A 24,855-nucleotide genomic window follows, 5' to 3' on the forward strand; every position below is an offset into this window, starting at 1 on the left:
TAAATAACAATATTTGTCTATGGGTAATTGTTAGCAGTGTTAAAAGAACACTCCTATGACACCTTTAGCCTCCAAATACTCCTGTTACATGCTATATTTGTCAGAGAGAAATGCTTTAGCCATAGAAGTTTCAGGTCAAGGGAAAGCACAGTTGTTGTTAGTCAGGAAACCCTGCAATTATTACAAAACACATTTTTCCCCAAATCATTAAAACGCTACCCTAAAATGGCCAATGATATAAAAAAGTAAACATTTTCAATTAAACATGCCAAATGAGAGCATAACTGAGTCAACAACAGGAACAGAAATTTCTTAAACACTTTTCAATAGCAAAATAGGCAATTATTTGCTCCCAAAATTTCACAACATATTATGCAAAAAATCAAATTGACAAATGATGGAAATTTCCTCTAATTCCATAAATAAAATTTATGATGTGTTAAGAGTTGAGTTTACAATAAACATATTTGTGATTTACTAAGTATTCACTCCCTTTGTTAGACAAAAAGCAACTAAGAAATTAAAAACACTACTACCCAGACTCTGTGATCTGATGTAAATTGTCACCAGGCCATGAAAACCACCAAAGAAGAGAAATACACTTTGATTCTCAGCTTGGGGAGACTGGCTAAAGGACTAAGCACAGATCCAGCAATGAAGACAGTAGATTTCATCTCAAATTTCCACTTACTTCAGGAGTTTGGTCTCATCTCCTGTTTCTCATTTAATCTTTGTTTTGCCTTGACTCGAGATTTTAGAACTAAGATTTTCACCTAGAATCACATTTTCTCACCTTCAGTCTTGCCCTACATCCAGACACCAATGCTGCCCCAGCAGGACTTTAAAAAGCACACCTTGTGACTATAGGATTTTATCTTGCCTTTTTTTCCTTGGAGTTTTTGCTCTTTAAATACCAATCATTGTAAGTTCTCTTCTCTAAAAATATTTTTTAAAGGTCCTATTTTTATCCCGGGAACAAAATCAAATATGTTTGAAGGTATAATATATTTTACAGTCAAAAGACTAATCGTAGTTTACTTACCCAGCAGAATCTGACCCAGTGTTTGGAGAAAGAAAATACAGTTGGTAATAAAAGTGAAGAACTAGAAAAACAAACCAATGGCTTTAGGACATTTTCGTTTTCTGACCTCTTTTCTAAGATATTTTTCTTTAACATCCTAGACGCTGACGGGGTTCAACTGTCTAGGCCTACTTCAGTTTGTGGGTGAGGAACAGCCAGGAACAAGCTAGGGCCTGCAGTCCGAGGAAAGAGGTGACAGCCTTGCTGAAGGCACCGCAACTAGAGGCAGCAACGGGGACAGACCAGGGGGCCTGTAACTGCATGCACCAGGCTGTCCCACAGCGATGTCTCTCACGTGACTTTAAAACCTCCCCTGTCGAGAACAACGTATCTAGAACTCTCCCCTCTGCTCCTAATTCTGAAACCCAGAGAACCTACTGTTGCCCTCCCATCCTGAGTGAACCATGGCGTTTGAAACGTTGTGATAAAGAGTTGAAGAGGCAGCCAGTGTGGCTCAGTTGGTTGACTGGCATCCCATGCACCTAGAGAGGTTGCTGGTTCAATTGCCAGTCAGGGCGCATGCCGGGTTTCGGGCTCAATCCCCAGTAGGGGGCGTGCAGGGGTAGCCCATCCATGTTTCCCTTTCACTGATGTTTCTCTCTCTCTCCTTCTCCCTGCCTCTCTCTCGAACATCAATAAAAACTTAAAAAGAAAAAAAAAAGAGTTGAAGAAACACATTCCCAGGACGACAGGACTTAAATCAGTTCATAACTTAAAAGGCAGCAAAGAAGCCCTAACCGGTTTGGCTTAGTGAATAGAGCGTCGGCCTGCAGACTGAAAGGTTCCAGGTTCGATCCCGGTCAAGGGCATGTACCTTGGTTGCGGGCACATCCCCAGTAGGGGGTGTGCAGGAGGCAGCTGATGGATGTTTCTCTCTCATCGATGTTTCTAACTATCCCTCTCCCTTCCTCTCTGTAAAAATCAATTATATATATATTTTTTTTTCAATTATATATATATATTTTTTTTTTTATTTTTTTTTAAAGGTAGCAAAGAAGGAAGTCAGGGAGGGAGAGGGAGCTCACTGTACCTGTTTTCTCAGTTCTGAGCCGACAAGGCCTTGATCCAGAAGGCTACCAATCATGGGAACCACACTTGGAGAGGGTTAAATGAGTTTGCCAAGGGGTGGTTTTTTTTAGCCCTCAACATTCAAGATGTTACTCTTTGTCAGTGCCTCCCAAGGGAGCAATACGATTTAAAAGATGCACTTTTTCATGTGAAAATCTCTACCTCCCTTAAGAACCTACACCGTTTCTTGCAGCAGCACAGCTTTGGATGCTACCCCGTGGCCATTAGGGGAGAAGCTTAAGTACAACCCACGAGGGGAGGACATCCTTGTGGTCCCTGCATGAACAGAACCAGTTACAGAGCAGTAAACACATACCTGTCTTCCATCTCTAATACACATTCAACCTGGCTAGTTTGCCTGGGCTCCTTACAGAGCAAGTGCGTTAGATATGCTTCACATGACTCTCATTGTCTGTCCCTTCATTTGGAACTGAATTAGGATTTATTTATCCCCACATTTGTTGTTTTCCCAACGACAAGTGACAGAGGCATTTGTTATCAGTCTATCACTCACCATTTCCATAAATAACATCTGTTTATTTGCATGTGGAGAAGCAAGTCTGACTAAAAGGATAGATGTCGACTGAGCTATGTGTTTACCAAGGAACAAATTTCATGGCTTATTCACAAGCTTGATGAAGTGGGGGCCATTTCTCATGGGGGTCCCAGAGTATCTCTACCATTTACTAAGAATCAGGATTCCACAGAGCCTATATAGTTTCTCTGAAAAATATTTCGCACAAAATCAAACTCCTTCAAAAAAATTAGGACCCTTCTCCACCTAGACCCAAGCGAGCCTCACCTCCTACATGCTAGATCCCCCATGGAAAGCCAGGGCATTCGCCAGGCAGGACAGGCCAACAGTCCTCACTCATGCACCCACTTCCTTCACATACGGTTTCTACTCCTAGGAAACCTTTCCTCCTTTGCCCTCCACCTTGCACCCTTTTGACCAAACTAAACTCCCCCTTCCCTCCATGATTTTCAGCGCACAGGCATGCCCAAACACTACAACCACCCCCACCCCACATCTTTACCTGGCTCTGCACATACTTCTATTTGTGAACATACGCCTACTTCTCCAACCTTCCCCTGGCTTCACGCAAATCAAGGGATACTTTTTATCCTCCTTTTCTATTCATAACCAACATGCCACCTGGTGAGTGTCCTTCTTTGAGAAGGGGAAAGAACGTGTGGCAAGAGGTGAGGGACACAGGAAAGAATGAGGGGGAGGAAATGAAGGTAAGTGACCCGAGGAAGGAGGAGCTCAGGCTGGGAAGCCAGGACAGTTCCATTGTCTGAGGGAAGGAGAGAGAAGTGACGCTTCCTCAAACAGCCAATACCTGGAAGGGACAAAACTTTAACAAAGGTGAGTGCCATCCAGGGTTCCATTACCTTCATAAGGGAACCTGGGAATTTCTCTCTTACACTAAAGGCAGACATAAGGAAGACAATGACCTTTCACAGCTTACAAAATTTAAATTCTCCTTGAAAGGGGAAAAAAGTCAAGAGACAGGACAGAGAAGGAAGTTAAACCTGCTCCCTGGACCAGCATTCTGAGTCACTGCGGCTGCAGGTCAGAAGTAGACACCTCGAAGTGCCTCTGAGGGAGTCCAGTTCTTCCACATAAGCAATAAAAATCCAGAGCAAACCAAAATATCATTTGAACGCATTTTATTTTAAGTAGCACTAATGAAGTTGAAGATGTGAACATTTCTCAACTTCCAAAACAACTCTCCAATTTGATCTGGTGAAGCAATTAATTATATGGAAGAAAACTGGCATTTTGAAATCTGTGAAGTAATTTAGAATTATAGAATCGGGGATATCCAAGCTTGCAGAATACAGATTCTGTCTTTTTTTCCTCCCAGCACAAACGTCTCCCTGGCTCAGTTTTTAAATGACTCCATCAAGTGGCCCCAACGTCTCTCCCCAAAGGGTTACTGCCTAATTCAATAGACCTCATAACTAGGAAAGATTTCCGTCTAAAAAAAATCCCTTTTTCAAAATCGTCCTATTATACCTAGCTGTGCTCCAATATCATGTGATAAATAAAATTAAAAATGATGAGTTGGCCAATACGAAATGAATCACTGATGAGCAATTGCGCATTATAAATCTTTCAGCTGTCAGTTCATTCTTTTTAGGTTATTCATTTTCAACTTCCTCTTTTGCTTTTGACTCTCATCAACATAGTGCCTCTCCAGTTGAACACTGACAGTTTTAAAGTTCATCCACACATTTGTTAATACTTCCTTCTTCAGGAGGTGATGTGTACTTGCCTGCCCTTGAGCATGGGCTGGTCTTAGTGACTCTCGACTACAGGAATAGATTGAAGCAGAAGTGATGGTTTATAACCTCAGAGAGCAGATCCTAAAAGGCCCTGCAGCTTCTGTCTTGTTCTCTCTCTCTCTCTCCCTCTGGATCACTCACTCTGGGGAAGCATAGCACCCATGCTGTGAGAGTCTGTGAAGAGGCCCATAGGGCAATAAACCGTAAGTCTCCTGCCAATGGCCATGTGAGTGAGCCATCTTGAAAGCAGATCTGCCCAGCCCCAGTCAAACCTTCAGATGACGGCAGCCCCTGCTGCTACCCTGATGGCAACTGAGCCAGAAAAGAACCGAGCCAGAAGCAATCACCTAAGGTATTTCTGAATTCCTGAACCACAGAAACTGTCAGACATTTGTTGCTTTAAGCCACTAAGGTTTGGAGTAATTTGTTACACAGCAGTAGATAAACTAACATAAACACATGCACACTCCTCTTCTCTACTTTTCTTTTTGGCCTAGATTCTAGAAAACATAGAAGCAGAATTTATGGATCTTTCTAAATGCACAGAGCACTACCTGCATGATGTATGGACTCATGAAATGTATACTGAGTGCCTGCTAAGCCACAGAGCTCAAAATACACACCACAACCACGTACATTACACTCATACACACTTCACAGACAGGGACACTACAGAGACTTTCATCAGAAACTTGACCAAGGTCCTTTTGTTAGGAAATGGTAGAGCTGGGATTTTGATACAAGCCATTGTCCTTTTCTCAGACCCCAGCCTCTCCCACACTTTCAATGAGCATTACTATGAAAACTATATGACACAAAGTACTTGGGAAGGCTGGGATGAAGGAGAAAAGCAAACACAGACTGATCACATACTATGTGTCTGGCTGTTAGGTATCATATCCTTCATCTCACTTCATTCTTACGACAGCCCTGTGGATAAGTGTTAAGATATGTATTTGAAAGAAAAATTAATATTCAGAGGTTTAACGAGACAGGATACAGTAAAAGCACTCATAGGCTCCACCCTCCAGGACACTGCAATCTAGAGTGAAGAAAAAGACATGCAGTATAATGCCACCCACCCCATCTAACTCACAAGATTATGGCAGGGACCAGGTGAAATAATTTGCAAAGATGTAATTCAGAAGCTGCTAAACACGATGCAAATACAAGAGGATATCGTTACATGTGGTCAGATCTTTGTGGAACAACTCAGAAAAACTCAAACTGTGGTGACATTTACCTCCTGATTTTTATAGAGCAAAACCACCAAGAGCTGCTAAATATGGGGAAATTTCTCCTCAAGGTGTTTGCTTTCATGATGGCATATACTATGACAGGCTCTAAAATAAAGTAAATTTCTACTGTGGACTTGTGTTTCTACATAATTTCCAGATAGGCCTGATAGCTTGACTTTGTTTGAAAGGTACCAAAATGAATTTCAACCAACAGAAGAAACCCACTTATTAGAAAGGTTAGTTGTACATTTGCATAATTTTTAAGTTAAACAATTCTTGCCAGAAGCTCTGTATTTAGATAATTTTAAAAGTATGTTATTGTCATAAAAGTCCACCATATAATAAAGTTGACAACTTTTTTAAAGAGAGTCAAATTTTGACTTTGTACTCACCTAACAACTTCTACAGAGCTAACACAGCACTCTTTTCAATAAATAAGATCTGTCTTGACAATTTTAAACTCATATTTTTGGTTTCTAACAAACTTATATGAATAACACGCAGGATATGCCTTAAATAGTCAAATAATGTGCTAATATTGTAATATATCGATGAATGAATGCATCTCAATCATGGTAAGTGCTAAACAGGTAAAAAGGAAGAGGAGGATGGGATCTACATAGTATCTTTGATGGAGACAAATTAGCCTATGTCCAAATTTCCTAATTACTTAATTTCCAATACCCTTAAAGTTTTAATAAATACACATACACGTTCTTGAGGTATCGTAAGGTGTGGTTTGGAAACTGGATCTCTGACAAGAAACATTACAAATTATATTCTCCACTGAGTCTTTTAAAAATTCCTTTAAAAAGAGACATCTCATTTTGCTCTGTTTCCAAGTTTGCGACATGGCAGAGCATGTCTGATATGTATTTGCACACAGACCCCATTGCAGTTGCCTAAAACCCCATACCAGAAAGGATGATGAATGAATAGGAGGCATAATGGGATGTCAGGAGCCTTCTTGAAAAGGTTCCTATCCACGCTACTGAACTGAAATTGAACATTACATGTAAGCAAGAACCTCTGAGACCTGAGAATGCTCTATGAAAAATCCATATTGGTACGCAAACATAAATAAATAGCACATGAGGCCCTACTGAGCCCCAGTCCGGGCAGAACGACTCTCTAAGTGTCTCGGAGATCTTAGGAACTGATGGAATTGACCCACCCACCCTCTGTCCATCTGCCAACCCACCCCAAGCTTTCTTAGAAGTGAGGGGGTGTGGACAGGGGGAAGAGCTAAAAGGGGAGTGTAGAAACGAACGAAAGCAGCTGGGTTTTCCCTCTAAAAGGCAATCTTTGGTGCTCTGAGCTATCAGTACATGCAGCTGTTAGAGGGAAGGGCACAAATAGAACATGTATTAGCTGGGGTCTTAGGCTACAACACACTGTGAGGGATGCACATTGCCTCAAGGGATGGGGTGGTGCAGTAACGCTTTGTGCAGCAATAAGGGAGATAAAAGTCTCCAGAAAACCCAGGAACAGCCAGCGTGTAAGCCAGACCTCGTGAAGGATATATGTCAATTAACTGGGAAGACACTAAGAATCCAAAGTCCTTTCAGCAATACATTGTATGGTGCCCTATCCCCAGCCCTTTTCAGAAAATGCTGACGAACTTCATTCTTGTACCCAACATTAACATGATACAAAGCTTCTCTCTGGCCAGTTTTACTTGGTTTTCCATTTCTGTTTGAGCTGCTTAATGTTCAACTCTAATTTACAAATTTCTTGAGAGAGTCTGATTAATCTAATTCCACCAATATCATCCCTGGTGGCACTGCTCTTCGACCAGGCCTCCTGAGAGGCACCTGGCCAGCTCAGATAGGTTTTTCTTGAGTCAATTATCTACACTCCCCGCATCCCCCCTTTTTGGGGGTCCATTGTGGCAAGAATAGCATTTTTTTTTACCTGTAGGTATCCTGTCTGATTAAAACAGTGTCGTCTACTCGACTGAAACTAACAACTGACTTGTCCAGATTGTTTTAAAAAGTAAATTTTCTGCCAAAACCGGTTTGGCTCAGTGGATAGAGCGTCAGCCTGCGGACTGAAAGGTCCCAGGTTCGATTCCGGTCAAGGGCATGTAACTTGGTTGCGGGCACATCCCCAGTAGGAGGTGTGCAAGAGGCAACTGATCGATGTTTCTCTCTCATCGATGTTTCTGACTATCTATCCCTCTTCCTTCCTCTCTGTAAAAAATCAATAAAATATATTAAAAAAAAAAAAGTAAATTTTCTGCCCAGCTGATAAGGTAATCTAAGAAAAGCTACAGATGTCAAAGGAGTTAGCATGGCAGCAGACTGGATCCAGGCCTTTCTCGTGGAAGAAGGAAGAATGCAACCACACAAGGCCCTTTAAAGCTCAGAGCTGGCACACTGTCACTCCACCCACACTCCAGTGGTCAAAGCAAGTCACATGGCCAAGGTCAACGTCAATGGGGTGGGAAAGTCCACTACACCCCCAGGGAGGCCATGGCAAGAGGGAGGAAGGAAGAAACTTATGCATAAGTAAGTTCTGAATGTGTGGGAGCAAGAGCTCTGGTTTCTGCTGGATCTGAGGCAGGCGGTGTCATTACCAGATGCACCTGTAGCCGTTAAGTGGCCTTCATGAAAACAACAGCTGCCAGGGCGTGTGGTTCCAGACATCAATCCCACACAAGAAGCCCAGAGGCCAGCAACCAAGGGAACGGGAACCTCCACCCTCTCACCTGCTCTACGGATGCTTTTCTTTCTCTCACCAAAGCTTTCTAAATCTGTTTCTAGGAGACAGGGATTTTCAAATAACGATGCGGTTTTTCACAAAAGCAACCACTGCCTATTAAAATGTTTTCATTTAGTTAAAAAAAAAAAAAAGCTGGATCCTTGAAAGTACAAACTTGTGAAAGGCAGTTAGAACTACAAGTATTTTTCCCATGGATACTGGATATGTGTTTAAAAAAAGAAGTTCCCAAAGGTGACTGTTTAAATAATACTCATAGTTATATACGATCGAATGCATATGCATGTGTATCTATACTAGAAAAAGAGTAATATGCTAATTAGACCAGGAGACCTTCCAGACGTCCTTCTGGACAAAGCCATGGTGGCGGGACTGAGGCAGAGGCAGTTAGGGGCTATCAGGCCATTGGGGGTGGGGGGGCAGCTGGGGTGAGCAGGCTGGCGGGCGGGGGGAGGGCAGTTGGGGGCGAGCAGGCCTGCGGGGGGGGGGGCAGGTGGGGGCGAACAAGCCAGCAGAGGGAGGCAGTTGGGGGCGAAGAGGCCAGCAGGCCAGTTGGGGGGGGGCAGTTGGGGGCGAGCAGGCTGGTGGTGGGGGACAGTTGGGGGCGAGGAGGCCAGCAGGCCAGTTGGGGGGGGGGGGCAGTTGGGGGCGAGCAGGCTGGTGGTGGGGGACAGTTGGGGGCGAGCAGGCCAGTGGGGGGAGGCAGTTGGGGGCAATCAGTCTGGCAGGGGCAGGCAGTTAGGGGTGATCAGGCTGGAAGGGGTTGGGGTTGATCAGGCCAGCAGGCAGTGTGGTTAGGGGCTATCAGGCAGGCAGGCAGGTAAGCAGTTAGGAGCCAGTCGGACATCCCCCGAGGGGTCCCAGATTGGAGAGGGTGCAGGCCGGGCTGAGGGACAACCCCCCCATGCACAAATTTCGTGCACCGGGCCTCTAGTATATACATATACAGACATCAGCCATACAAACATGTATCTCTCTCAAGGTTTAATGTTTGCCTGTCAGAGAATTACTCAAATATAATGCTATTGCAAGCACCTCTTAGGAGGAGGTTTTCCTCCCACTCAGACATGTATGAAATGTCTGCTCCCTTCATGTGGGGATAAAGGAGAATGAGGGCGGCTAGGTTTCAGTTTAATTACATTTCAGTTTCACGAGGGGCTAATACGAGGTAAATATTGAAAAATACGCAGAATCAATGTCACAGACAATTATAACAAATAGTCTTTATTTTTCAATCTTCATCCAAGGACATTTTTATTGATTTTGAGAGAGAGAGAGAGAGAAACATCAATTGGTTGCCTCCAGCACGCCCCCTGACCAGGGCCAGGGATCAAACTCAAACACAACCCAGGTATGTGCCCTTACTGGGAATTGAACCCAGGACCTCTCGGTGTACAGGACGATGCTCCTACCAACTGAGTCACACCAGCCAGGACTAAACAGTCCTTTTAAAGAATTGCTATATAAAAATATAAGGTACTGAGATCTTTACCTCAAAGAGGGGAGAGACAAGCTCACCACAAGTCAGTCATTTTCAATGCTAAGAGGACACTTCTGTAAGGAGACTGACACACGAGAAGACAAAGCATCCTACTTTCTCTTCAGAGCGTCTCAGGAGCAGTGTTTTGTGCAATCTTGTTTATTTTGAATCAAAACTATCATTTCAACTCCAATAGAGATTAATTCCCTAGGAACTATTTTCTCACTCAGAAGTAAAATCAAGTAAAGCCCTCACTTCCTGGCCAAAAAAAAAAAAAAGGCTGAGTAAGCACCATCTCTTTTCTTTTTCAAATGCAGATTTTCTCCTCCCAAAATGTTGCTTTGTAGTACCCTACCCCACCAGGCAACCTGTAACTTCATGTGCTATTTTTCCCTAGAAATAGCACATTTTGATCACAGAATATTCTGGAGCCATACGGTGTTTATTTCTCAATATCTTGAACTCAGCCTCAACCCCCAGAAACATCCTTGGATTGGTTTATTTATTATGAAATCGTGGGCCCTTGGGATTGAAGCCTCTTTCTCTTGCTCGAAAGGCTGCCCATTGGGGAATTTAGATTACATCATCCTTCACTCTATGTTTCCCTCCATGGTTCTTTTCATATTGCTGGATAAGCTTCCTGGAAGTGTTTATCATCAATCCACGTCCACCGTCCCCAGTATCTTAAACTGTGTGTGAGCAGTCGGGAGGCAGAGAGAGCGTTCATGTTCACATATACCTTCCCAGACTGGGACAGTATCAAACAGCTCCTGGATAAAACATACCACCCACCTTCACCTCCCAACTGAGCACAGGGGCCATGAGAAGACCACACGTGGAAATTTCTCCGCAATAGGTAATACCCTGTCCTTCAATGGAATCAGGGTTCCTAAAGACATCACTTCAACAAAACACTGATGTTAACCTTCCCTGAATGCTTTATTTTTTCAATATATTTTTATTGATTTCAGAGAGGAAGGGGAGGGAGGGAGGGAGGGAGGGAGGGAGGGAGGGAGGGAGAGAGAGAGAGAGAGAGAGAGAGAGAGAGAGAGAGAGAGAGAAACATCAAGGACGAGAGAGAATCATTGATCAGCTGCCTCCTGCATGCCCCCTACTGGAGATCAAGCCCAAAACCCAGGCATGTGCCCCAACCAGGAATAGAACCGTGACCTCCTGGTTCATAGATTGACCACTGAGCCACACCGGCCTGGCTTCCTGGATGCTTTCTTAATTGTTAGTTTGTACCCAGTATCCTGTGTTTTTGCTGTCTAGATGTGTGTAAGCCCACAGCGACTTTGCCAGGCATTACTGAAGCCTGGGTGATTTTCTGTTAGCCATCTTTCCTGCTAACATCCACCCTGCCAAGAAACTGGGAAACCAGCTCAAGGTTCCTGATTCCCACACAACAGTGTGTGGGTGACCCAGTGGCTTTAGGAACTTGTTGCTTTACCATCATTCCTTCTCTAAGGCTGTGCTATGTCACACTTGGTATTCCTCTTAAATGCTAAGTCACTTCCTTGTTAGTTGTCGTCAGCTTCTTGTAAGACTGTTGTTGGCTGGGTACAACTTCCACTGCCATTTAGGACCTGGGTTGGCTAGGGCCAATCCCGAAGACACATTTGTTCGCACCCCAGATGCCAAAGGTCGTGTCCATGTAGGGAGGGCTTCCAGAGCTGCAGGAGGTGTGTCTACGGAACTCTCTCCTCCACTTTGTCCATCTGCAAAGCTTTGCCCCAATGGGGCTCCCAACCAATCAGAAATGATCAGAGTCCGGCCGGTGTGGCTCAATGGCGGTTCCAATGACAGTTCCATTCCCGGTCAGGGCACATGCCTGGGTTTCGGGCTCGATCCCCAGTAGGGGGCATGCAGGAGGCAGTCAATCAATGATTGTCTCTCATCATTGATGTTTCTATCTCTCTCTCCCTCTCCCTTTCTCTCTGAAATCAATAAAAATTTAGTTTTTTAAATAAATTATCAGAGAGGGCAACTCACAGGATTGCAGTCGCCAGCACACTTTTTCTTTCTTCGCATGATCTGTCCTATCACTCAGAGCCCAGCTTTCAACATCCCAATGAGGCGAGGTGGTTCTTAGAACCGGACTCTTCCTCACCACCGTTTTCAAACCGTTTCCTCTCTGAAGAGCTCCCTATGGCAATCCATCCTTCGCATAAGAATCTGGCCCCAGTTGTCCTCATCTTTACTAATTACAGCTCCGTTTGCCTTTATCCAGTTGCCACTCCAAGGTTTTGCACAGGGTCAGTTGAGGATGCATTTGGCCTTCCACGCTCTGCGGCAACCTCTAACCCATGGTGGATGGTCAGCATGCACCACAGACACCTTCCCTGTGGAGATTCTGTAACTGGCATTGAGAACCCAGAGCCTTTAATCAATGTCTGTCCACCCCTGGAAGTGGCAGGCATGAGCAGAACTGTCCGTCCAGGCCAAATGCTGCCTGTATCTCCTAACCTTCAGATGTGTTTTGCCAACGCAAACCTCTTGGATGTCTCCTCTAACCCTGTGCAGAACCACTCACTTCCCTCAGCAGGGCATCCAAGAAGACAGACAGTTGTACCAGTAACTCTTTGCTGTACCAATATGTAACCACAGAAAACCTTTACACCAGACACATGGACTTCCTTTTTTTTTCAAAGGGAAATACACCATTTGTCACATGAAACCCTGAGATCTTTCATGTCTTATGCTTCCTGATGTCTGTGTGAACGCAGCCTGAGGCTCAAACTAGCACATTCAACCACAGCATCATTCAAATGTGAAGGGGGGTAAGGGGCCTAGTGCCTAAAGGGTCCAGATCTGGGACCATGGACTGTGGCCAGGCCAGAAATGGAAGCCGGGACTTGGGCAGCAAGCCTCCTTGTCAGACCTGAGACCAGCTGTTCCATCTTCAAATGGAGGAGCCCCAGGACTGGTCACTGGGTGGAAGTGGAGCTGACTGGCCTACTGCAAGGACTGGGAGAGGTCAGCACAGACCATTGCCTCCGGGGCTAAAATGTCACCTGTGGTCCCAGTGCGGGCAGGACAAGGTTTTCGGCTGTCAGAAGCAGCCTAATGGGGTCTGTGTACGTGATTCCTGCACCACTATGGCTGCTTAGTGAGACAGAAAGATGACGTTTAACACTTCACGTACAAATAAAAAGCGGGCTGGTGCCTACTCCTTTTTATAATTTCACAGGACCATATGTTTGCAATGCCAGCCCTCAATCTCTTCATATCTCATCATGTCTCAGCACAGCAGGAGGCAAACTGGCATCGTCTTTTAAGAGGCTGACTCTTATCTGTTTTAAAAGGAAGGTAGTGTATAGAAGAGGACATCTGCTTTTTCTGAAATTTAAAATTCCAGCTTTGTTGAATTGAAAGAACTTAACATTCTGGACGATGACTTCAAAATATAGATAACCTATTTAAAAGCCAAGTCCATCTTGACAGGAAAACAACTGGAATTAGCAATGAGAAATCCCATTTAGAAAAGGGTAAATTTCTAGATATTTACAAATACGAAAGTGATCAGATAAAAAGAGATGAAGCAGGTGAGGATTTAAATCAGAGAGTCCCCAATCTTTTAGCTCTGGGACTCGGTCTCACCTGTAACCCAGCTGTCTAGGGAACCATGTTAGTTACATGGATATTTCTGCTTATCCTAAGGATCTCCTTTATAAATAACTCTACACTCAACCTTAGTAAGTTCTCCAGGACTTACAACCCTCATGATAAAAATGTCCTTCCACCGCAGTCTATAACAGAAATATAATTTTCTGGTTTTAACATTATCAAGCATTCCGCGGTATTTTTACTACGATAGCAGATAGTCCGATGTGGATACTTATTACCCTCAAGGTCTTTTTCTAGAGGGTTGTGCCAAACTAATCTCTTTACGCGTGAGTTATTTGAGTTTGCTCCTGAGCATATGGTATTCTAATAATCTCAATGGACTGTTTTTATAAGAGTTGCCTTTCAAATGTTATCATGTCATTTCAACCTCTCTTCTTCCTCTGTGTTGAAAATACTAAACCAAGCACAACAGAATTTGGCTTACGTCCTCAGTTCTTTCCTGCAAGTCATCAAGGAAGATACTGGACAAAGAAGACCCCTCTACCCCACGCCATCCTTAGGACTTCTTTTCTGCATGGACGTTGCATATAATTTGCCTCTGGATCTGGATTCTTTTGTGTCTAGATTCCCTGAGTATATATGCTTCCAAGGTTCATTCACATTGTGGCAGGTATTGGCACTTCATTCCTTTTTATGGCTGAAGAGCCAATTATACAATATACCACATTTTGTCCATCCATGATCAGTTGATGGGCATTTGGGCGGTTCTTGCTTTTTGATGATTATAAATAACTCCGCTATACACTTTTCTGGCGGCCTGCAAACTAAGTGGAGATATATCTGAGACTTTTCAAAGTGAGGAAGGCGGGCTGCTGTGACAACAAAGAACAGTTGTTATGGCTCAATTGTCATGTTCCAGGCACCGATCAGATCCAAAACCTAGATATTTTCAGTAGACTGAGAGACTGTAAATCTCTAGGTCAGCAGTTGGCAAACTACAACCCATGGGCCAAGTCCAGCCAGCTGCCTGGTTTTTTTAAAACCTGCCAGCTAAGAATCGTTTTTACAGTCTTACATGGTTACATTTTAAATAGTCACATAAGTACCTACATAAAACATCTTCACGTTTTGTGTTGGCTCATGAAGCCTGAAGTATTTCCTACCAGGTCCTTTAAGAAAAAGTGTGGACCCCTGCTCTAGATGATACTCATGGCAATTAAATTCTGTTAAGACCAATGACTAAAGCACAGCACTGTTATCATCACTAGAGATATCCAGAGAACACCCAACCCAGGATGCCAAGTTACCCAGGAAGTGCCGCAGAAGGCTGGTGACTACACAGGATCGAAAGAGGAAAAGCACACGTGGGACAGGGACGGTGAGTGATGTCATCCAAACTCTGGGCAATTCCAGTGACGTTTACTCCTCACAACAGAGAACATGTCACCAGCCACTTGATAGCTTGTGTCTCCCTATCCAGCTTGTTTTATCTGCCGAGTGTTAGAGTTAGCACTTCACTTAACACATTTTGCTTTACTGAACCCATCATCCCCCATCCTCATCCTTTTCCTGTTTCTTCTGACCAATTCTCCTTTTGCCTAGCAGGGGTCCTCAAACTTTTTAAACAGGGGGCCAGTTCACTGTCCCTCAGACCATTGGAGGGCCGGACTATAGTTATTAAAAAAACTATGAACTAATTCCTATGCGCACTGCGGGCCCGGGACAAGTCGGCTGCTAAGCAGGACAGGCAGCGGCACCCGGCGGGCCGGATAAATGTCCTCGGTGGGCTGCATGTGGCCCACAGGCCATAGTTTGAGGACCCCTAGATGGTGTCAACAGCAAATCCTTATTCACTTGGGCTTGGAGTGCTGCTGCCTCCTCCTATTATGAGTTGATTAAGTCACACAATGCTTACAGCCCAAGGAATACATCATTATTGCTGCTCGCAAGGTAATATACCAATATTATACTGACCAACAGGTCATTACTGTACCAGGGGTCCTCAAACTTTTTAAACAGGGGGCCAGTTCACTATCCCTCAGACCGTTGGAGGGCCGGACTATAGTTTAAAAAAAAACTATGAACAAATTCCTATGCGCACTGCGGGCCCAGGACAAGTCAGCTGATAAACAGGACAGGCAGCAGCACCTGGCGGGCCGGATAAATGTCCTCGACGGGCCACATGTGGCCCACGGGCCGTAGTTTGAGGACCCCTGCCAGTATAGACCATGTTTTTTATCCCACTTAAATGGGGAACACAACGCTTGTTTCTTTGCCAATCAAAATGTTTTCTCTAGTCCCCAGAGCTTCTCCAAGTAATGACAGTAGACTGTGAGGACACCCCAGACCCTCAGTTCCATCCCAAGATTCATCATGCCCACCGGATCATAATACTCCCATTTTTCCAAAGAGTCAGAATTATCGACTCCTATTGTTGGACCTTCATATCCTTCAGTAAAAGGAGCTCGTCTGTTTGCATTTGATCTGTTCTATGAAGATGAGAAAGAAGACAAAGTTTCTGCACTTTGCCAAAACCGGTTTGGCTCAGTGGAAGAGCGTCAGCCTGCGGACTGAAAGGTCCCAGGTTCGATTCCGGTCGAGGGCATGTACCTTGGTTGCGGGCACATCCCCTGTAGGAGGTGTGCAAGAGGCAGCTGATCGATGTTTCTCTCTCATCGATGTTTCTGACTATCTATCCCTCTCCCTTCCTCTCTGTAAAAAATCAATAAAAATATATTTAAAAAAAAAGAAAAGTTTCTGCACTTCCTAGACTTCTCTCAATCTTCCCTTCTGTTACACGGACGGTTTCCTTGGGAGTTCCTTTTTATCTCATGCAAAGGTAGATGTGGAGTTAGATGTGGGGGCACAATACTTTTTGATCTTTACTGTCACTCATAACTTCTTTCTAGTATTAATATTTCTATTCTTCTTACTCAATTTTTCTACTTTATTTTATTTTATTTTTTATTCACAGAGAAAGGGAGAGGGAGAGATAGAAACGTCAATGGTGAGAGAAAATCATTGATCGGCCGCCTCCTACATGTCCCACACTGGAAATGGAGTCTGCAACCTGGGCATGTGCCCTGACCTGGAATCGAACCGTGACCGCCTGGTTCATAGGTCAACACTCAACCACTGAGCCACGCCGACGGGGCTCAATTTTGCTATTTTAGTATCCTAATAGTCCTGCCAAACTACCTCTTTTTAAAACTTTCCCATTAGCCCTCCAGTTCTCAGTAGAGTTCTGGTCTCAGCAAAAAATAGCCCCGTTTCCTTTCCTGGCCCTCCTATATGGCTATTTGCAAGTTCCTGGGCCTTTTTATTGAACAACCGCCAACTGTGAGGGGTGGGGAGGGGTTGAACAGAGAACTCCATCTTTGTGATCATGTGTTAGTCTAAATTACTTTACCAGCTCCCAACTATAGAGAAACTACATTGAAACAGGATGGGTGGGAATTTATGGGCCACACAGATAAGAAACTTACCTACACATCCTTCTAAAATATAATTTTATCTTTCAGAAGACAGTTGAACAAAACTTTGAGAGTTTAAAATATATACATACACACACAGTGGGAATTTTTCTTCCAATAACAAATCCTAAGTAACAAACCAAAACCACAGTCTAGCCAGTGATTCTCAGACCACCTTTCCCCATACCTTCATGTAGTTATAAACTCTCTCCTTTATCAGTCTGATCATTAGCTTTCAAAAACTCTCCCCATCACATTCTAATTTTGGAGAGCTTCTAAAAAATATGTGATCTATATAAGACCACAAGGAAATAAGAAGTGCCTCTTTTTTGTTTTTTAAATTAAGATTAGAAAAACACTATACACACAAAACAGGGATATTAACAAAGCACTTAAGTCAAAGGATCTTTAGAAACAAGATGGACACATCTATTGTGTTGCACATGCCTTGGAAGTTGTCTTGGCTGAAGGGCAAGGAGATAAGCTACATGATTTCTCCATTCCTCCCTCTCTAAAATCCCCAGGGCTTCAGCCCAGAGTGGTTCAGTTGGCTGAGTGTTGTCCTGTGCATCGAAAGGTTGCCAGTTCTATTCCCGGTAAGGGCACATCAAGCATTGTGGGTCCAATCCCTGGCCAGGGCATGTACGGAGGGCAATCAATCAATGTTTCTCTCTCACATTGATATTCTTTCTCTTTCTTTCTCTCTCTCTCCCCTCCTTCCTCTCTCTAAGTATGTCCTCAAGTGAGGATTAAAAAATAATATTAAAGCCGGCCAGTGTGACTCAGTTGGTTGAGCATCCTCCCATGTACCAGGAGTTTACCTGTATGATTCCCAGTCAGGGCACATGCCCAGGTTGCAAGCTTCGATCTCCAGTAGAGGGTGTGCAGAAGGCAGCCAACTGATATTTCTCTCTCATGGATGTTTCTATCTTTCTCTCCCTACCCCTTCCTCTTTCTGAAATCAATAAAAACATACTACTACTACTACTGATAATTAATTAATTAATTAATTAATTAATTAATTAATTAAAATAAAATAAAATCCCAGGGCTTGCTTTCTTCATCATCCCAATAAACCTTATCAAACGATTGCTCTGGGGAAGTGCAGGGTGGGGTCCCAGCCTCAGATCACTGAGCAGAATTTTCTAACATGATGCAAAGTAGGATGTACAAACCTTATGTTAGATACCCTTTTTGTTAAGTGACCAATTCTGAGGGAAGAATCCATCTTTTTATGAGTGACCAGTTCGGGGAGGTGGGATGGACTCAGGGAATCAAATCCACAGATACAGACCTCTGAAGTGCCAAACAGTAGTACAAATTCTATCTCAGCTATTCACGGGACACTGGGTGGTGAAAAGTAGTCCTTTCCCACCTCACGGCTGGCATTCTCTTTCACAACGGATGGCGCAGGCCATCCGTCAACGGAGACCGAGCAGGACGCTGCTGGAATGAGTGTGCACGTCCAGCCCCGGCCTTTGAATGGTCTGCGCCTCACTCCAGAACGTTTTCTCCAGATACTGCCAGGAGACACTCTGTAATACCTAAACCGCAAATCATCACATTCCCCACCCTCGCAGCCAGGGCTTGTCCTTGAGCTCCCCACATGGTGCGAGATTCACCACGCTGGCCACTGATACAATGGCTCCTTACAAATCCAGAGGGAAACCTGCCACACCATCTGCATGATCCACTAAAACGTGGACCTCAAAACAGGACAATACCCACTGTAGGTGTGCTCAGAGAATAACGCGGGGCATGTCACACATCTCACGAGGAACGCATCCTGGCCAGCTTCCTAAATTTTTTATCAATGTAAACACGGCAGGCATATAACTGCATCTAAAATTAGAACACATGTGTCTCAGACATGGGACCCTCTTGCAGGAACGGAATTACAGGCCACTTCAGATTCTTTTCCGACAGCCAAGAAAACTGCCTTTCCTCTGAATAAGAAAACAGTGCTGCTGTCTGGTTGTTTTAGGAACCAATGTGGGTTTATTTAAGTGATTTTAAAATTTTATCTACTGTGACGCATTCAAGCCATCGAAACCAAAGTGTTTTCAGACTCGGCTACTATAACTTAGAGAGATGACTGGCTGGACGATACTCACACTGAAAAGGTGCAGCTACTTGATCCGGCCCGTATCTTAAAGGGAACGAACCTTCCGTGGACTGCTCTCCCGAGATCACCTTCTGGGCTGCAAAGTACTTGGGCTTGAGCACATATTCCTGGGTCTGGCCGTGATGAATCACCACGTTCTGGGAGGACAGGGGTGTCACTCTGGGGAGAAACAAAGTGAGGACAGGAAATAAATAATGGATATTTTGAAAGGCGAGTAAGAATAAGAAGTTAGTTAAACTTAGACAGGAATATAAATTCCATCCCAGGCTCCATTTTTCCTTCACATACTGTAGCTGGACCTTTACAGCATCCAAGGAATTAACAGCTTACCCTCGGAAACCTCCCACATCACAGGGACTCTGCCTGGCCAGTTGAGAAGATTAAGGACCAACGGGCCACCACCGGTGGATTCCAAGGGAGGATTCAGAGCACAGCTACCAGAAGCCTCCATGCAAAACACGTGGCATTTGTACAGAATAAAAAGACATGCATGGTCAGGCACCTATACAAAAAGGCGTCTTTTATGTGAACTGATAAATAAGTAGGCAGTGTTGAAAATGGAAAGAGAATAAAGGCAGAATAAAATACAGAAAAAGGGCTATGTAAGAAATCCCAAGAGGGAGCAGCTCAGCGAAACTAAACAATGAGAACCTGTACCACACACAGGGGGCCCTTCCTGGCGCTAGAAGGCAAGCGAGGCAATCACGGCGAGCCTCCCTTTCCTGGTCTGAACCACAGACTCTGCCACACAGGGCTAAGGGAAAAAATGCTTGTAACAATCGGAACACACAAAACTGAAAAAAATGTAAATGATCTTTTGAAATAGAAGTGATGACGAAGACAGGAAAAACAGATACTCATTCTAGTTAACATTTAAATATTTTATGCTGTTTCTCATAATGATTAAAACTGTACTACTCAGATTCTATGTTTTATAATTACCAGTTTCTAAGAATAATAAGAATGACTAATCATAATTGTATTATTTCTTCAATATGAGTCAAGATCTCCGGGGACGCCTGAACACAATTACTGTGTTTTCACCCTCCTGGCCCAAACCTTTATTTTCTATGACAGTTCTCTTCTGCTGCATGTAACGTATACTTTAAAATAATAAGCTTCACCCAGCTTTAGTCATTCCCTGAGAGACAGAACTGAAATCATTAGCTAAGTAAGACTAATAAATAATGAAGAATATGTAGAAGATATACCAACTGATTCCAGAAAAGGGCTGAACTGCTACTAAAATTGTATGGGCAGAGCATTTTAGCAGCAGACGGGGCCTTTGGAAGGAAACCTGCCTGCTCTCTGGTGTAATCTTAAATTTTATTGACTGTGGCACATTAAAGTCAACTAAACTGAACAAAATTTTTCCAAACTATGACACTCTAATTGAGGAAAATGGTTCACTGAGCTATTCTCACACCGATAAGTTACCACGAAACTCTAAAGATTGCCCCAAATGAGGGGCTCTGAGCCGGAGGAAGAAAAGACACCAAAGCAGGTCAGTATGAAAGGTGAATTGTCCATCTGCCAAAAACACCACCACACAGTGTCTCATCAAAAGCAGCAACTGAGTTCAAAATAAACTCGGTCTACTTGAGTTATTCCAGTTGGGGCTGATACATGAGCTATTTAGGGGGATAAGGTACCCATGAGAAATAGAGGAAGAAAAAGAAGCTGGGGCCCTCAGCTGGTTAGAGCATCATCTCAATATGTCAAGGTTGCTGGTTCTATCCCCTGTCAAGGTACATCCATGGATAAACGAATGAATACATAAATAAATGGAACAACAAATCAATATGTTTCTCTCTCTTTCCCTTCTTCTCTCTTTCTAAAATCAATCAATCAATTTTTAAAAAAAGAAGCTGGGATTGAGGGTGCTTCTGTATTAACTAGTGATCTAGATCTATCACTTTTTTTTGAGGAATTTCTTTATTCTTCAACAGTTTGCAGAGGGACTTTAAATATAAAATAGCATCCTTGGCAATCTGTTCAGTTCATAAACTTTGGGAGCATTTTCATAAATAAAAAAATCATAAATGCTACTTAAACATCTATAGCCATTCAAATTGCTTTCAGGAAGTCTCCTCTATGATCTGGTTTGGTATTAAGAAACAATACTGTCCTGGCCAGTGTGGCTCTCTTGGTGGGGCATTGTCCCATGCACCAAAAGGTTGCCGGTTTGATTCCTGGTTAGGGGGCACATGCTGGGGTAGAAGGTGCCTTACACTATCATCATTTTTTAAATTCCTCTTTATTTTTTCTGCTCTGGGTGTTTTCTTCTACCTTGTCTTCCAAATCACTGGTTCAATCCTCTGCTTCATCCAAGCTACTATTTATTCCTTCTATTGTATTCTTCATTTCAGATACTGTATTCTTTTTTCCTGTTGTCCTTTTTTATGCTTGCTATCTCTTTGTTGAAGTTCTCACTGAAATTCCTTGAACATCCTTATAACCATTTTTTTAACTCTATATCTGGTAAGTTACTTGCCTCCATTTCATTTACCTATTTTTCTGGAGCTTGCTCCTATTTCTTCATTTGGGAGATGTTTGTCTCCCCATTTGGGTTGTCTTTTTGTGTTTGTTTCTGCTCTGACTTCTAGTCTTGGTAGAGTGGCCTTATATAGCAGGTGTTGTGTGGGACCCAGTGGCATAGCCTCCTTAATCACCTAAGATGGGTGCTCCAGAAATGTCCCTTCTGTGGGTTAATGTGGACCCTCCTGTTGTAACTGAGTCTTGATCTCTACAGGCCTATTCATGTGTAGCTAACTGTGGGGATAGGCCCATACCTCAGTGTACAAGCTGTTGTGCAGGTGCTAACTACACGAAACGGGATTTGCCTCAGTAGGGTCTGGTGCCTGCCAAGATTTCCCACTGAGTATGCCATGTGGGAAGTTAACTGGATCCTGCTCTGATGTTGTCTGAAGCTGGCCACTGGGTATGTTGGTTCTGGGGCCTCTTGGGATGGACTCTGGTGCCAGCCAATGTCAGATGCTGCCTGTGACTGGCCCTGGGCAACCTGTTTGAAGCTACAAAGCGATCTACCGTTTTGTGGATGCCTCTGCTGGGCCTCGGAGTGCAGGAAGGACCAAGATGCACACCAAGGCCAGCTTTAACCAGCACCAGGCCCAGAAGCAGGTCAGCAAAAGTCCCAAGGCACCCCAATTTCAGCCTCCACCTGTCCGACAGGCTGACTGCCTGTTAGGCTCAATCACTGCAAGAGCCTCTGGTGGCACTAGAGTTGCATGAAGTAGGTTCTCAGTGAGTCACTACGTAGGGGCAAGTGGTGTTCACCAGATAGATAACAGGTTCAAACTCATCGTCAGTGCGGGGTCTGAGGCCACTCAGCAAATGTCCCAGGGCATTCCAGGTCTAACTACCACCCGCTGGTCTCAGGGAGTTGTCAGGGTGAAGCCAGCAGAGTTTATCAGACCCAAAGAGACCAAGATTTGGCCGTGTGAAGGCAGGCGCTGCACTGCTCGGGCATGCAAGGTAAAAATGGCCCCCGTGCTCTAGCCGTTTTTCTCAGTGGTTAAAGCATCGGCCCATGGACTGAAGGGCTGTGAGTTCAATTCCAGTCAAGGGCACGTACCTCGATCCCCAGTTAGCAAGCTTGATCCCTGCTCCAGTCGGGTGCATGTGAGAGGCAATCAATTGAGGTGTGTCTCTCACATTGATGTTTCTTTCTCTGTTTCTTCCTCTCCCTTCCATTCAATGCGGGGGAGGGGAGAGATTGGCCCCCATCTTAGAGCTACACAACTCATTCTGTCCCAGATTCTGCAGGACGGAAGTGGAGAAGGGAGTGGGGAAGGTGGGGCCACCAGGAGCCTGCAGAGTAGAGCTAGCAGATCTCCCTTGAGAGGGAGGTGCCGATCAGGTTTATAGGAAAGGGGAGGGAACAGCCGCTGCCCCAAAGCCACATAAACTCAGTAACTGACGACCCCTGAGACTGCCCAGACCTCTACACCCTGACCCAGGCGCTGACTCCTCAGCAGGGTGTGAGCTCCACAGGATGGGGCAGCAGGGAGTCCAGAGGATGGAGCTATTGTATTTCTCCAAGCTCATGCCCTATGGAGGGGGGTGCTCACGGTGGTTGTCCCCTCAGTTTTCTCCCCGGAGCTACAAACTCCAGTCTCTCTTCTAACAATTCTAGTCCACTCTACCCTCCCTCTGCTGGAGCCCAGGATAAGAGACTGTGAATGAGATTTTGTGTGTTGGCCATCTTTGAGGGTGCCTGTCTCTAGCAGACTCAGTCTCTCCCCAGTAGATAGAATCCCCACTGATTTTCACAGCCAGATGTTATGTGGGCGACACTTCCTGGCTCTGGTGCTCTGGGCTTGCAGTTGAGACTCCATGATTCTCAGGGAGAACCCCCAGAGCTGAGATCTCTCTCTGGAATCCCTGCCATGAGAGCGGTGCCAGCTCTTTTTATCTCCGCCCCTCCTACCAGTCTCAATGTGGCTTCTTCTGTAATTCCTTGGTTGTAAGACTTATCTTCAGCTAGTCTTCAGTTGGCAGGTCAGTTTGATTGCTCTATATTTTAGTTGTAATTCCAGTTTGGACATGAGAGGAGTTGAGTGTAACATCCACCTCCTCTACTGCCATCTTGATCTCTAGATCTGTCACTTTCAATCCTTAAGTCTCAGGAAAATCCATCCTGGGCCTGGGTTTTCCCAGACTCAATGCCACGAAGAGCACTCCCCTCCCTTTGTCATTAGATTAATGACTGAAATTACTAAAAACCTTCACATTGTAAACACTTTTGTTTCAATGATGTAAGTGTTGTTTTGAACTTTAAGTGTGTTTCGTTAGGATGAAGTAGAAAGTGAAACAGCTGGATACATCTGGTAGGGTTGATAAGAACCACAAGTCTATTCTGTTAACCTGGGGACAATGGGAAGCCCTCCATCTCATCTCAGGGGCAACTGGCACCCCAGCAATGCTGTCACCCTGTCCCTGTGCTGCTGGCACCTGCTGAGAGAAGGACAGGCTCACTCCTGTTTAGAAAAGGACCGTCCAGCATCCCAGGAGACCTTGGGGCTGCTACAACCACTTCGTGCTCCCACCACAGCCAGGTAGGTGAGACAGCGGGGTCTTCCTTCTAGTTGAGGTCCCCTCTTCTCTCCCCTCTCAATCAAGGAAGTGAGAGACAGCAAGAAATGAGCTGAAAGCATATGTTCATACGAGCTCCTTTTCCCTACACATAACAGAAAGGAAATGAACAAACAGAGAAGATCGAGCTGTACTGGGTCTAGAACTTGAGTAACAGCCCTCAGCCATCACTAACTTAAGGACATGAGCAGTAAGAAACTACCAGTGTAATGGCACCTAAGTCTTCCTACAGCAAACTACTCTGCAGGTAACACACATTATAAATACGAAGCCCCACAGAACTGCGCTTCCCCTCCTCCATCTCATCTTCCCTCTGCCCCAACGCAAGGGTATAAACACACAGGCTCATAAAGACACACAGACACAGAGACTAAAGCCACTCTGCCTGACAGGCTCACCCAGAAAGAAGTCAAGCCATACATAGTGGGCTGGCAGAGGTCAAGTAGAGGAAACTGCCCCATCACTCAGTCCACAAAGACCTATACTAACTGTAATTACCATCCAACCCACTCCCACATGTCCTCCTTTAACAGTTGGTGTCCACCTTTTCCTCTAATTTCATCATTCACTGTTATTTCCATTAGACCAGAAAAAAAATAAAAAGCTTACCTATCACTAGTGAAGATCAGATCAGATTTGTCAAAGCATTTCTCAAAAATTCTTTTAAAGGATAAACTAAAATATTTGAGAGAAAA

At 44.4% G+C, this 24,855-nt stretch overlaps 1 protein-coding gene across 4 annotated transcripts in view; it reads right to left on the reverse strand.

Moving 5' to 3' along the window:
* Positions 1-24,855, reverse strand: part of LTBP1 (latent transforming growth factor beta binding protein 1) — a gene marked incomplete at its 5' end in the record, with an annotated part of 356,935 nt that overhangs the window by 213,937 nt on the left and 118,143 nt on the right. For all 4 annotated transcript variants that reach the window (XM_080684179.1, XM_080684177.1, XM_080684178.1 and 1 more), the window contains one exon: positions 19,035-19,204. In XM_080684179.1, coding sequence (XP_080540305.1) covers positions 19,035-19,204 — 170 coding nt within the window. The remainder of the gene's footprint in view (positions 1-19,034; positions 19,205-24,855) is intronic.

This window comes from Plecotus auritus (assembly GCF_963455305.1).
Source record: "Plecotus auritus genome assembly, chromosome: 8".
NCBI lineage: Eukaryota > Metazoa > Chordata > Mammalia > Chiroptera > Vespertilionidae > Plecotus > Plecotus auritus.